General features: G+C 38.5%; 1 protein-coding gene across 1 annotated transcript in view; it reads right to left on the bottom strand.

Annotated features, from left to right (window-relative positions):
- Positions 1-14,074, bottom strand: part of fstl1a (follistatin-like 1a) — a 33,081-nt gene extending 19,007 nt beyond the window's left edge. The window contains exons 1-2 of the mRNA XM_036563364.1: positions 13,934-14,074; positions 13,790-13,846 (exon numbers count right to left, since the gene is read on the bottom strand). Of these exons, the coding sequence (XP_036419257.1) occupies positions 13,790-13,846; positions 13,934-14,029 (153 nt within the window). The 5' untranslated portion in view covers positions 14,030-14,074. The remainder of the gene's footprint in view (positions 1-13,789; positions 13,847-13,933) is intronic.
- Between the last annotated feature and the right edge of the window lie 1,356 nt (positions 14,075-15,430).

Raw genomic sequence — 15,430 nt, 5'->3', positions numbered from 1 at the left:
GAAGGAGAGAAGAATGCAGGAGCAGCTCCAAACCCGTGACTCTCACGCTCGTCCACTGTTTCACCCAGCTAGAACTCTCCCTGTTCAAACACTGACCTAAAATCAGCTACATTACAGCTACGAACAGCTCATTCGATCTGTCATCCAACACTGATTTAAGAGTTGTCTTAAACACTTGTCTCAAATTGTGTTGTCATTTAATCTCGAACTGACTTGCTGATGTGGTTTCTGACACTGTGTGGCACACTGTTTTCTATAAAAATGTGCACTGCATAGTTAAAAGCAGTAGTGGCAGCCATCTTGAAGCTTGAATTTTGCCTCTACTTTTTGCCCAGCTTCAGACACCAAACGCACCTTGAAGGACTGGGTAACTTTTTGAGTTGAATGTGAACAAAAGGACATTTGTGTTACATTTTCTGAAAGTATTTTAAAATAAATGAAAAATTACTTAAAGAGCATCTTTTTCTCCCCAAGAGAGTGAAGTTGCACAATAGCACAGAGCTAAAAGCTCTCAGAGGCCTGCACTAAGATGGCATGTACAGTACTGTGTAATATATTAAAACACAAAATTAAACAAATGAAGTGTAGTCTCTGACTTTGCACAAAACTGTAGGTTTTAATGGGCATCAGTATCAGTGGGGGGAAAAAAGAATGAATCTGATCCAGTCCTGTAACAAACCTAACCTGAAATAGCACACATTCACACAATGTGATGTCGTGTTGTTAGGTGTGTATTTATTCCTGAATAATAAGTCTGAGGTTGAAGAGGTTAATGTGAAATCTCAAGTACAGCATGCGTGTGCAATATCAAATGCAATTTTTGCTTTCCAGTGGTCAGTGTTATATATGGAGGCGTATCCGAGATGTGTGTGCATGCGGCATGCCGCAGCAACGTTGCTGTCAGTAAATAAATTAGCACTGGTTAGGTGTTTTTTCCACAGACTTAACAATATGAATAACATGTCTGACAAACAAGTGTGCAGGAGGCCTAAAACAGGCGGTGATAACACCACAGTTTTAACAAGCCCCTGCTTGTGGCTCTTTCAATTGCCCTAATTACACTGATGCTCTTTCCAAAAGACACCCTGTCAGTCCTCTTTAATTCTGACTGCTTCACCTCAGTGACTCAGAGCTACAGTTTTGGATGAAGACAGACTTTTTCAGAGAAGAACCCAAAAACACTGGAATCAAGCTGGGCCAAAATGTTTCATGGGAAATTGTGAATTTCGTCTCGATTAAAGCTTAACCATAGCACACTGCAACCTGTATTCAGTTCAGTAGCTGAAATCTCTGCACTGTACTAGTGCCTGACCGATATTAATATTTTGTCACCAACGCTGATTTTAAAGAGCAAAAACTTCCAGAAACTGTTAAAACTGACTGACATAACTTAATACGGTCCAAAATTAAAAAGTCTCCAACTGTGCCTTATAGAGTCACATGATTGTCAGTTGTCACCTCACAAATGAGCAACTATCCTTTTCTGAAAGCAATTTGTTCATTACAATATGAAACAGTGATTTAAGTGCAATACTAAAATCTGTGTAGCCTTAAAGGGGAACTCCAGGAACCAGACATCTAAAGTGTTTAATGCTTCTAAAAGCAACATCATGTAAAATTATTGCAAGAAATGGTTACAAATGCGCTGCCTGATGTCTGAGACATTGTTTTATAATAGGTTTGGAATGATATGCTGGCCAAAAATGCATTATTTAAAATCTATTCATGGTGGAGAGGTATATGCAGGGCTATGTAAAGCAAAACAGTTCCCAAAGAAAACTTATTTTCAGGTTTACCACTTTTACATTACCTTTAAAAATCAGCTGGTTTCTCTACAATGTAAAATTACACATTAAATCACTCTGAATGACTTTGTTTACATCTCAACCACAGAATTATACAGAAATTTTGAAATACTGGTGGAACTGCCATTTAATATGTCAAATTATATATTTGTCTGGCCCTATGGATCTAAAAAGTGTTACATTGAACAAATTCTAAATAAAAAAACACATGAATTAAAGTTTAGTGTGTTGCCAAGTTGAAATGCCAGTGCTGGAAATGTCCTGCAGTGGTCTGACCTTCTCAGAGTAAATGTGCTGATCTAGGACCACTTTTTGCTTTTTATTTCCTAATAAAATATACCTAGCATGTCCAAAGGGGCACACTGACCTTAGAACAATCACTCTTTCTCTTATCTCTTGACATATTATGACGTAGTACATTAAATGCCTCATAAAGCTGAACCCAGCAGAGTAGCAGAGGAGAAAAAAAAAGAAGGTGAAGGAATGCAGACCTACACAAAGCATGTCTAGACTTCAACCACACCAACACAGGTCATTCAGCTCAGCTGGAACTACACTGGGCTACAGTGCTGTAAATGACTTCAAAGGAGGTCAAACCAAATCAGTCAAAGTAAGGCCAACATCATTAATGACCAGTGGAAGACAACAGAAGTTATTATAGCCCACAAAGTAAAGCTTCGACTTTCGTCACTGCGTCATGCCTAGTCTTCTTCCGTTTACAACTGGGCTTTCAAAGGAAAACTCCAGTGTTTTTCAAGCTGATCTTTTTCTGCCACATCTCTAACATAGGGTGGATTTCCACAAGCAAAAACTATGTAAACTAAAATATGTCTATAATCGCACTTATCATATTCATATCTTATGTTTTATATATCAGTATTAAAACACAAAAACAAACTAAAAAAAAAGAACCTAGAGTGATTTCGCAGCTTAAGCAGTTTCCAGGTGGTTGCTAGGGTATTGCCAAATGGTTAGCGATTGCTAGGGTGTTGCAGAACGGTTACTATACTTTTAGGTGGTTGGTATGGTATCCTAGGTGGTGTTGCTAGGTTGTAGTTATGGTGCTATGGTATTCCGGGTGGTTGCTAGGATGTTGCCAGGTGGTTGCTATGGTTAATAGGGTATTATTGATGAACTTGTATCAACATGACATAAATTGGGTGCACAAATTTTTGCAGCCCATTCATTTGTAGGGGAAAAAAATGGCATTTAACAATAATTGTACAAAAACTGTACGTCCAATCAAAAAGCTGTATGCAAGCACACCATTCCCAATTCTACTGAACACCCTAGAGATGGAATGGTGTTGACATATTAAACTGCGGGACGTAAAAATTTAACCAATAAGAAAAATAATATACTATCAGACAACAGCAGTGTTGCACATGGCCTTGCAATGCACAATCAGTAATAACATTATTACCAGGAATAATATCATATATATTCCATTATAGATATGCAGTTTTGTTGCCTATGATATAAATATATAAATATTTCAGCAAAATTCCCAATAATGATAAATATTATGATAAGAGGAAAAAGAAAATTAATAAATTACGGCATAAGTAAACAAACAGTCTTTGTAAAGTAAGTTGTTTTCAAGACATGTTAGTGCTTTAGTCGTTACTGGCTAAACAAAAAATCTGTTTTGGGTTTAATTTGATTTTTAAACTGTATTTGACAGCTGTATAAAATTCTCGCACAATTTGTAAATTGTGTATAATTAGTTCATTCACAGATGGGACAAAGTTTTCCGAGGAACTTTGTTATCTGTGTTATCAGCATAGTGGTGTCTGATTGGATGATCTTTTATAAGTACCGAAAAAAACACGTTATTTCACGTTATTAATTCACGTTAATTAATAGTCCAATTAAGATGCAACAGACAGATTAGGTTGGGAAAAAAAATCTATTTTGGTCTATTTGTGGTCTCATTTTTTACATATTCTGTAACATTCTACATCTCAATCACAACAGAATAATGTAGTGAAGAGCAGGGCTGTAGCCTCCTGCACTGAGGGGGTATCACACACACTCTCGCACAGTGAGACCTGACCCAGAATAAGAGAGAGCAGACGGTGCATTCCTCACATTCCTAGCCAGGTCAGTTGAGTGTAAAGGGCTGTGAAAGGACTAAGAGAGGATCAAAGTCAAGACAGGACACACATTAATCACTCTACAATGCAGTATATGTACAGAAAAGGTTTGAACACCCCCAGTCAAATTACATGGTTTGTTGGTTTTCTAGTGAAAATAAGTTAACACATCCTCTATAGTAGTGGTCATTTACCCCAGACCTGGAGATCTACCTCCCTGCAGAATCTAGTTCCAATCTGCCACATCTGATCCAGCTAATGAACTTTTTCAAAAGCTCCTGATTGGCTAGATCAGACAGATTAGTTTTAGGAAAGGAGGGGCATGTTAAATGCAGGTTAGAACTAAACTCTACAGGAAAGTAGATCTCCAGGAGGTGGGTTGGTGACCACTGCTCTACACTAAATTACGGCATTTTTCAGCTAATTTTAGGGCACAATTTTTATTTATTTCCTGAGTTTAACATATTGGAAAAACATAAAATATAAAAATATACAACGTGCCAAAACTTTTGCAGTTTATTTCAAGTCATTTGAAATCAAACCATTCGTATGTGTCCATTTGCCAGTTGGTGAGATCAACTGACATAAAAAACAAAGCTTTTAAAAATGGTCAATGCTCTTGACTGAACGTATGTGTGTGTGTGTGTGTGTGTGCGTGTGTGTGTGTGTGTGTGTGTGTGTGAGAGATTGATTCAGCTGATTGAATCAGCTGCTGCAGATGGTGGAACAGCCTCACACCCCCCTTAACCACACACAGGGTCAGTTCACACTGTCCATAGACCTAATGACCCGAGGTGTGACGGACTTGTATTAAGACAGCTGGCACTGGCCTACAGGGACACGAGAGAGAGTAAAAGAGAAGACCACAGGCCAGAAAACTCTGAGGAATGTGAACAAGACACTGCCTCACAGCAAATGGGATTTAGGAACACAGAAATATGAAATAAATACACATAATGGCTAAATACTGTCCTTTTACACAAGACATTAAGGTACTCAGTTTGAAACAAATACCTGGAAACTGAGATTAAAGTAATTTGCTTTCCCTAAATCATTACACAATTGCTTATATGGTTTCTAGCATTATGACACAGTTATCTATAAAAAAAGAATTTTGCGCAAGCTTTTGTCCATTTTTATAGTATGTTATACAGTGTTAGAAATCACATAAACAAGTTAGAGAGAGAGACAGCAGTTCTCACAATGCTAACAGGTCTAAATAACCTACATTAGCCACATAGCTCAGCAAATAATTGAAGAAGCAAACTTCAAACACCACAACAAGGTTAAGGTTAAGTCTAAACAAGGTTAAGTCTTAACCTTTGTCAAATAAAAGAATATAATAAAGCACAGTTCAGTAAATGTTATGGTTATAGTATACTGTCATCTTTGATTTACACAAAAATGTAATTAATACAGAATTACAAACAAACAAACACATCTGAGAGATCGAGGCCCCACAGTGCCTTCTTTCCGGAAGCCATTTCATTTGGAGCATCCCGCTTTGCCTGATAAATGAGAGCAGAGACGTGTTTACTTTTTTCTGTCACTTGGGGCTGTTACCACAGTGACTCTATTAACCATCACTGGTTTAAATGTGTAACAGTGCTGTAGCACTTATCTGAGGTTTTCTGAGAATTTCTCCTATCTGGGTTTAAACACAAATGGAGCCTTTTAAGAGTTTTACATGACTCAGAGCACTGAGTGGTGCCTCAATAACGTGTTTTAACACAATTTCCACTGCTTTTGCTTTTAGTTTCTTTCTATCAGACCTGATTCCAGCTGTGCTGTTTGTCGTAAGAGCTTAGTTTAGGGTTTAGGTTCAGGACAAGGATTTCAGATCAGCATAAAGAGGCCTCAGTCTCCTGCTAGTTGCTCATGGAGATAAGCTCGGCTGCACACAGATGTTTCGAATTAGCCTTACACAAAAAAGGGTGGGAACCGAACATTTCTCAAGTCTAAACACACACATACACTGACACAATTAGAAACTGTTTCAACCCTCCAGAACTGAAAATCAAACCACCCTTGCATCATACATGCTTTCACAGGGCCCACGTTTGTGTGGTTTTATGTACCAAAAGCAAGCATAATTCATGTTTACATGGCCAATGTGCAACCATTCTTTGTCCCTTAGAATTAGTCTAAAAAGTGTTTTTAAAACATGTTTTTATTCATATGAAAAAAAAGTGTTTTATTCATATGAAAGATGATGTATTGAGTATTCTTTGTTTCTTCCACTCTTCTGCTCCAATAACTCTGCTTCTCCCTGAAGTAACAATACTCCTTATCACGTCAGTGGAAATAGGCGCAGCTAAACTGTTGTAGGCTGTGCAGGCAGTCATATGTAGATGTTTTTATAGTTGTGACATCACAACTGTGGTGAGTTCAAAATCCCATATGCAAAGGAAATATGGTTCCATGTATCAAGTTTGTAATATAGTTTCACATACATTTGACATATGTTCATATATGAAAATATTAAAATGATACCATTACACGTTTCATCTACATATGTGCAAATATTTGAATGTACTGACATATTTGTGCATATATTTGCATGTTTCAATATTCCAAAATGGCACAGTTAAATATATTTGGCACATATATTCTAAACATCACATGTACTGCACATATTTTTAATATGAGCAAATATATGTACACATAGCACTACTATATAATAATACTGAGCAGACTGGAGAGTGTACTGTTCACATAATACATCAAACTCTATTATTAAATAAAAAGCAAGGAAAATGTGTTTTTCCTTTATATCAGCCCTGTAAAACACAATTTGTTTGTGTTGGTAACAGTGAAGCTGTTGTGCAGTACATTTTAGGCCGATCACTGCATTAAATCTAGTGCTTAGTCTTACAGAATCTGAGTGTCATATCAGCCCAGAAACAGTCGCTCCCACCACAATAGAAACATGCATATTCATCCATTGTTGGAAACACAATAGCACAAAGAGTCTACTCCTCACCCAAGCCTTCTCCTTGTCTAATTTTTCTTTTTAGGTGGTGTGAACGGAATGTCCTTTACAGTAAGATCTTATTATGGTTCTCATTATTAATGCTCTAGAGCTCCATAATCCTGTCTCATTGGACCGAATGTCCAAAGAGCTTTCCAACTAAATGAGACAAAGGAGGAGAGGAGGAAGAATAGGAGAACCACGCCACTGTCTCAAAACAAAATAGAAGGGCTGGACAGATACAAAAATGAATCAGTGGAGTAATCTATAGAAAGAACGTGCAGCCAAGAGACCCCAATCTTGTCGCAAAATGTAATACTGGCACTTTGGGGAAAGACGAAAGGACGGAGCGAGTGAAGCTCTTATCTGGAATTCTTCTGACATCTCTCCTTTATCCCTGCTAATTCATTTAATAGCCTCAGCAGTCCCACATTCTGTTCTGCCTTACCGTTTTCTTTCTCTGCATCTACTTTCCTTCCCCCATTCTCTCTCTCTCTCTCTCTCTGTCTCTGCATGTTTGCTTTGGTCTCAGATGAGGCTGGAGTAGTTGGAGTAATAGCTGACAGATGTTAAGAGATGGAGAAAACATGAGTTCCATTAGCTGTGCTTTCTTCAGCAGTGTTTTCTCCACTAATCACATCAACAGGACTTCTATGTCTATGGATACAGTAACATAAACTATGTTATATTTATATGTCTGTATGGTATATGTATATACTGAGTGCCATATATATTATATATATGGCACCCAAGAATAACACTAAACCTCAAACTCTGACAGACTTGAAGAGGAATTCGAAATTTCAGCATAGTTCAATTATTAACACGTAAACAAAGTCATTCAGAGTGGTTTGCTGTGAAATGGTTCATTGTAGAGACGAACTGGCTCAGGTTTCTTTACAGTGGTGGTGACAGGAATGAAGCATCATGTCTACAACACAAATAAAGCCATTTTATTTACTATCCAAACCCACCTGTGAACCCATAACCCATCTGAGATTTTATGGTAATCAGTAATGGTAAAATAGTAGTAAAGCCAAAAAATATTACATATTACTTCCCATTCAGCCTTAGTTTAGCTCTGCCCATTCACACTGAAGCGATAAGGAGTGTTGTTACAGCAGACAGTCTGTAGCAGACCATGCAGCCCGTTCACTTTTTCAAACACTGAATTTAAAAAATGGTCCAACTTGTTTGCTAAGCTAAACATTGTGATATTTCTGTCATCATCACCTACTCTTAATTCAGGCTTTATCCTGTTCTCCTAAAGCCTGACTACATGAGACTAGCTAGAACCGCATGGCATGCTGGTGTTCTTCGAGTCAGACTGTGTCCTTCACTCCTGCTAGCAATTAACCCACTTTCTAAAACAGACTTTTTCTGGCAGTCGGCCCCTCTATTCTCTCTTTCTCACACACACACATATATTGTCTACTTGCTGCTGCACATTTTGGCTAAGAAAGTGCATGAGGCAGCGAGGACACTTAATTCAGAGTCTGGGAGCAATGCCAGTCATGGGAGGTAGACGCAAAGTGAGACAAAGAAACAGAGCAGCAAAAAAAACAGGAGGTTAGATTCAAGGTACGCAAAACATCTGTGTGCAAAAGTGATCTACTTAACGTAAATGTCACAGAAAGAAAAGCAAGATTTTTTTTCTCTTACCTCAGTACATGCACATTAGCATTACCAAGACACAGTCAAACCCACACTTGCACACTAACAGCTTCATCTACAGTAAAGGCCAAAGATGAATCTTCACCAAGAGTCTGAAGTTAGATTCTTTAGTTTTGCACTGGAGCTATTAGGCTAATGTAGCTAAAAAGCAAAACAAGCATAAACCCCATAAAATTAATTTAAACTTTCATTTTGGACAGCTAATTAGTTTATTATATTATTGTAATAACTTATGACATTTTATTTTAAGCATGACCTAATGACAGCTATTATTATTGCTACACAGTAACTTAACTGGTGTTATTATTAGAAGCATGAGGTTATATTAAGCACTTTGAGTGATGATAGGCACAGTCGGGTCAATTTCGGACAGGAATGTGCTGGGCTCGGAACAATTTTGGACTAAAACTTGATGTGATCAGGTCTCGTAGCATTCGGACAGAATTTTGTCAGGCGCAGTTTGGGCTCAGACTCAAAATTTGGTCCTGTGGATCACGTGAGGTTGGACTGTAATTGGGTTCGGAATAAAATTTCAGGCCTGATTAAAGCTCTAAAATGCAGGTCTAAATTATCACACACGTGCCTCAAACTAACTGGAGGTGTTAAGCAATCTCAAACAGACTTGATATTTGGTTTCTGAAACTGTGACAAATACTGTTATCTAGGGAAAAAAAGACAGTACAGACAAAATTCAGGCTTCAAAATGGTAGCTACTACTGTTTATGCCAATGTGAGGTAGTTAAGTACCTTTTTATACATATCAGTGTGTCAAATAGACTATCACTTTTCTAATGTATTCATTTTCTCTGTATATCATTACAGAGAGGAAGGAATCTTAAGGTGTCACCTTGAATCGTCAGAATTCAAACCAAACTTGAATTATACACATTAAGTATGAAAAAGTTTAGACACCTGATCATCCAACGTTTCCTCTTAAATCAAAGGTATTAATATGGAGTTTGTCTATTCTTTGCTGGAGTAACAGCCTCTACTCTTCTGGGAAGACTTTACATTAGATATTGGAACATGAGTTGAGTGGTGTCGGATGGAGCCCCATCACTCCAGAACGCAGTTGTACTGCTACCCAATATGGGGGGCTAAGTGCTACTGAAGACTTGTATCAGCAATAGGGTGCACCTGAAAACAGCTGAATTCATTAATTACAAAGAGTATATGGATACTTCTGGACATATAGTGTCTGTATGCACGTGTATGCATGTGTTCATTTTTCATACCTCCTTTTCCATGGATGTTTACACTAGTCATGAATGATTAACTAAAATAGCTGTAAACATGATTCACAGACACTATAACCCAAACTTATCTTCATCTAAACCCACTAGAATACAACTGCTCTTTCTTCACGTGGCTCCTAAACAGCAGACAGCCTTCTATCACTCGTCTCCACTCGCTGTCAGTCTCTCCTGCGAGCGAGACGTCTCCTCGTTCATGAATTTTACATCGGCCCTTGTTTTTAATAAGAGTGTGCCAGCTAGCCCGTGTCCACCTTTTAATAATTCAGGAACTTGTTGACATCTCCTGAGACGAATGGGCCCTGAGGGTGGGACGGGAGATGTCAATCAAGGAAAAGGTGGGTGACATTCCAGCACCAGTCCATCGCCTGACAGCTCATAACTCCAAGCCTTCTATCTGACAGAGGTCACACGGTAGTGCTGAAAGGCACAGCGCTGTGAGGACTGAATATGCTGCTGCACAACCAGCTAAAATTGGAGGATGAACGCAACAAGGGAAAAAATATACGACATTATGATACAAAGCAGACAGGACGTTAGACTCTTGGGAAATACAGCATTTAAAGGAATACTCCATCCAAAGCATATTAACATCATTGATAATTATGGGAAACCACTATGAAACAGTTAACCTTTAAAAATCAGTACATTTATGTTTGTAAATACAAGAGGAGATATTTCATTATGATTTGAATTTGATGAAACGTTACTGTTCAGGTCTAGAATACCTTTCCTTTACATTTGCTGTTTTTGTCATTTTTTGACATTAAAAAAAAAACCCAAAAACCATCAGTAGCACAGGCTGAAGTCTGTCAAAACAGGCTGCGAAACAAATGTATATGTAAGTCATTATGTTACTAACTATGAAATTAACTTTATAATTATAAAAAATAAATAATGAACAAATGGAATGCGTAGCAGGACAACTTTTAAAGGTTAAAGGGATACTTTGTCCAAGCAATGTTAACATTGTTGATAATAAAGAAAATTCAGTAAGGTTCAGTTAACACCACACACTGGAGATCAGCTGGTCTCCAACAGCTTTCATTCACTCTTCATCAGGACTCTTGTCACAAGAATGAAGAAGGAATATTACCCTAATAAAAACACAGCGTGAATCCACTTTATCCAGTCTCACCTGCACAAAAAGCCTGATCTACGAACATCTGATCAGCTGTACTTTGTGTTTACCTGGTCACGTCTAAAAAAGCATCATGAGCTGAATCCTAAAGATGCGACAGAGTTATGAGCTGTAGGCCATTTCACATTCTGCTCTGTCTGCTCAGTCTCTGATGAAAAGGGACGAGTCAGGTATGTGTGTTTAACGGGTCTTCCAGCACCCACATGAAAAGACCAGCACATCTGCTAAATTCAGCTGCGTTTATCAACACCTGAACGCTGCAAAAGACCAGCTGACTGACTCAACACCAGCTGTTCAACAGTTTTAAATACAGAGAGAGAAACACCTGGAACACATCATTAGAGGACACGGTGAGAGAGAGAGAGAGAGAGAGAGAGAGCGAGAGAGAGAGAGAATAAGAGAGAGAATAAGAGAGAGAGAGAATGAGAGAGAGAGAGAGAGAGAGAGAGAGAGAGAGAGAATAAGAGAGAGAGAGAATGAGAGAGAGAGAGAGAGAGAGAGAAAAGAGCAAGAGAGAGAAAAGAGCAAGAGAGGGCGATAGAATGGGAGGAAGAGAGAACGAGAGTAAGAAAAACAGAGCAAGGGGGAAAGGGAGAGACAAAGAAAAAGAGCAAGAGAAGGAGACAGAAGGGGAGAAAGAGAGAGGGAGAAAGAGAGAAGGACAGAGACAGTGTAAGGGAGAGAGAGAAATAAAAAAAAGAGATAGAGAGTGCAAGAGAGAAAGAGAATAAGAGAAAGGGAGAATGAGAGAAAGAAAAGAGAAAACAGAAGAGGAGACCCAAAACTGAAAAAAGAGCAAGGGGGAGAGAGAGAGAGAGGTGCAAGACAAAGAAAGAGAAAGAAGAAAAACAGAAAGAGAAGATGACAGAATGGGAGAAAGAGAGAGAGGAGGAAAGGGACAGCAAGGTCGAAAGGGAGAGACAAAGAATAAAAAGAGCAAGAAAAGGAGATAGAGGGAGAGAAAGAGAGAGAAAGAAAGAGAGAAGGACAAAGACAGTATAAAAGGACAGAGAGAAAAAAATAGAAAGAGAGTGCAAAAGAGAGAATAAGAGAGAGAAAGGCAGAAGGAGAAAAAGAGTAAGAGAAAGGCAGGAGAGAGAGAAAGAGAGAGAGTGAGAGAGAAATTGAGAGAGAGAGAGAGAGAGAGAGAAAGAGAGAGAGAGAGGAGGAGGCTCTTCTGTGTTTGTAAAGGCCTCAGTGTATTATCACGTCTGTGTGAGCAGCCAGGTGTCTCGGTCTCTACATCTGTTTAAACTAGCAGCATAACGTCATGAAGCAGTAACTCCATCAGCGCCGCTAACACAAACACCAGCTGTACACGAGTCTCTCTGTGGTTCTGTCATCTTCAGCAGCTCTCAGTTGTGTGCGTTCATCCTCTCTCAGGGCAGTGACACTAAGGTGACAGCGCCTGCGACCACACAGCGAGTTAATTAAGCAAGTAAACGCCGTAAACTTGACCACCAAACCACAATGTGCCTGTGTCACAGTAGGGGTGAGTGACCACCAACAGCTCCAAGCACAGAAAGTTACAACTGCAGCTTTAACACGTCTCAGACTCAACTAGGCCTGTTTCAGTGGGTCGTTTTGGTCTTGGTAGGCTTTTTCTGTTTTCTATTACTGCTTAAATCATAATACAACAGTAAAACTGTTACTTTTAGTAAGGTGTAGTAAATTATTTCAGTAGAAACTTACAACAGCCTACAGCTAAACATGCATCCTTCAAAATAAAAGGTCCTTAACTGGGAATTCCATTCTGCATAATTACATCAGTAAGATGTAAACAAAGCCACTCAGCCTGGTTTAATGTGAAATGGTTCAAAGTGGAGAAAACAGTGGTGGTGATAGGAACCAGACGTCTGAAGAGTTTAATGACCTTAAAAGCTACATACATATGTAATTATACAACATGTAAATATACAATGTGGTAGATTTTTTTTAATTCTGCTTTAATGGTTCTTGGTTTGCATGCACAGTTCTGGGAAGAAACTGTTGTAAGTTCTTTTAACTTTAAAAAGGTTCTTAAAGGGGAACTCCACTGATTTTTCAAAAATTCTTTCACAATTAAATGGTTAAGATATAAACAAAGTCGTACGGCGGTTTGGTGTGAAATGCTCCATACTACAGAAAATTGCTGAGTCGGAACTGTTCACACTGGTGGTGATAGGAACCAGACGTCTTAAGAGTTTAATACATCTGAAAGCTCCTACAGATATGCTCCCTGATGTCTGAGACATTGTATTATGATAGTTTTGGCTTAAAATGTATTTGAATCCATTTCTTTTAATGTCTTCATGGTGGAAGAGTACATGAAGGGCGTTGTGAGGCAAAGTAGTCCCCAAAGAATATGCATTATTTCAGATTTATGACTATTTTACCATTATCAACATTACATATAAAAACTCACAAGACACATGTAGGTTCACTGGTCGTTTTGGATTGTAAACAGAAGGTCATGTTTGTGTTCTAGATATTGTGACCCCTGGTTCCTATCACCACCACTGTAAAGGAATTTGAATCTGCACGTGTCTCTACAATGAACCATCTCACGTCAAACCACTCTGGATGACTCTGTTTACATCTCAACCACTGAATTATTCAGAATTTTTTTAAATAATATGTAATTACCCTTTAACATTTGCTCCTCTTATAAAGCTTTTAAAAGAACGGTTCACTACAGGGTTCTTTAGGGAACGGCGCTTCAAAGAACCCTGTCTGGAACCTTTATCTGGTTGTAATTCATAAATACATCTAACACCAGTTAACTGTTTAGTTACCAGCTACCAGTTATTCCTCGTTTTTGAAGCTCCTGGAAGGAAAGCGAGCAAACAAAAGCTGTGAGGAGAACTTACCTCAGCCTGACAGCTGGAGACCGCGAGGAGAGCGAGGAGGCAGAAGCTAAGCAACATCTGCGAGAACAAAGAAAGTTATCCGAGTTACAGAAGATAAACAGACCCCGGTCTCGGCTGTGAAGACTCGCAGTGAGTCACTCTTACCTTCGTCCGGCTGGTCACACGGTCTCCGAGTGGATGGAGGTGAGCGTTTGAGTGCGGGTGGAGGGCTTTAGAGGAGAGCCGGGCTTCAACTTCCATCCCCCTGCTGACGTGAAGACCTGAGGAGGGTCTAACTCACATTCCGTCCACCCACTCAGGGCTGTAAAACGCTTCTTTCTCTCAGCGACTTTCTTGTGTGAGGAAAGAGCGGCTAGGCTGAAGCTTCTTAGTCGAATTTTCCGTTCCACCTTAAATGATGCCGTTACATTCCGGCGCTCAGCCCCCAGCCAGAATGTTACTGCTGCACCATTTAAGGTGGAACGGAAGATTCGAGTAAGAAGCTGATTTCAGCCTCGTCGGTTATAATGCGTAGCCTAAGAGTCTCAGTGGACTTTACATGACCCTCATGCTTTAGTTTCAATTGTTTGTTAACAGTTAAACCCACTTTCTATCACTGTTTTACTCAGATTTTCTAAAAGCGATGCTATGCTTTTTTAAACCAATGAGCCACATTTTTTGACTGGAACACTATGGTAAGGTTTAATTAGCTTAATGAAAAGAAATACTAAAAACTAGCAGAGAGATCGAACTATCGATAATAACATTTGCACCCTTGAAAATAAAGAAGTGAAGGGTGTATATCGGACGCTATTTCAGGACGAAGAAGGTCGTTGTAAAGTTTGTTTTGCTGACCTTCCTGTTGCTGCGGTTACAGGTTTTCAGATTACACTGTGCAACGGCGCCCTCTACTGGCAGAAGTAAAAAAAATCAATGAACTTTTAAAGGGGAACGTGGACACGACTGGTCACAAACAAAAGTGGTTGTGGCTCTATCCTAAAAATGCCTTCAAATAAAAGTGTTGTTAATAAAAACATTACTCGACTATCCACTATAAGTATAGGCTGCTATTAAAAACAAATGCATAAACATGTTAGTTAAAAAAAACGACCCTAATCATGTTATCAATTTTAAGCATAAGTATAAAACAAATAATACATTAATTTAAATAAATAAACACAAGTACATTATAGTGTGTGTACAATTTCTACTTTATTAGGTTTTTGTTTGTTTGTTTTTGTTTTTGTGTTTTTTTGTTTGTTTTTTTTTAAGCAAAACCAACATTTGATACTTATTCGGCCAATAATGCCATGATTGAAACAAACACACACCAAAAAAATAAAAATCACCTTGAGAACTAACATTTTCTCTTCTTGGGAGACTTTTGGTTTAAAGTACAATTTTAAAGCTCAAAAATGAGACTGAGCAAATCAGCCCAGGTGCTATTATCAACAGAAAAGAATTAAAGGAAAACTCAACCCATTCATTTGTAGCTCAGTGTGAATTCTCTCTCTTTGAGAAAACAGCATGAATAAAAGTATCATCATTCGAAAAGCAGAAGTTCAACAAAAGCATATAATAGGCTATTTTTGTTTGACAAACAAAGCCATTGGTTCAACAGAGATAGGACAATATTTATTGGATATTCTTATAAATTATATA

This window comes from Colossoma macropomum, unplaced genomic scaffold (genome assembly GCF_904425465.1).
Source record: "Colossoma macropomum unplaced genomic scaffold, Colossoma_macropomum, whole genome shotgun sequence".
NCBI classification, from domain to species: Eukaryota; Metazoa; Chordata; class Actinopteri; order Characiformes; family Serrasalmidae; genus Colossoma; species Colossoma macropomum.
This window is presented reverse-complemented; position numbering and strand designations above follow the sequence as displayed.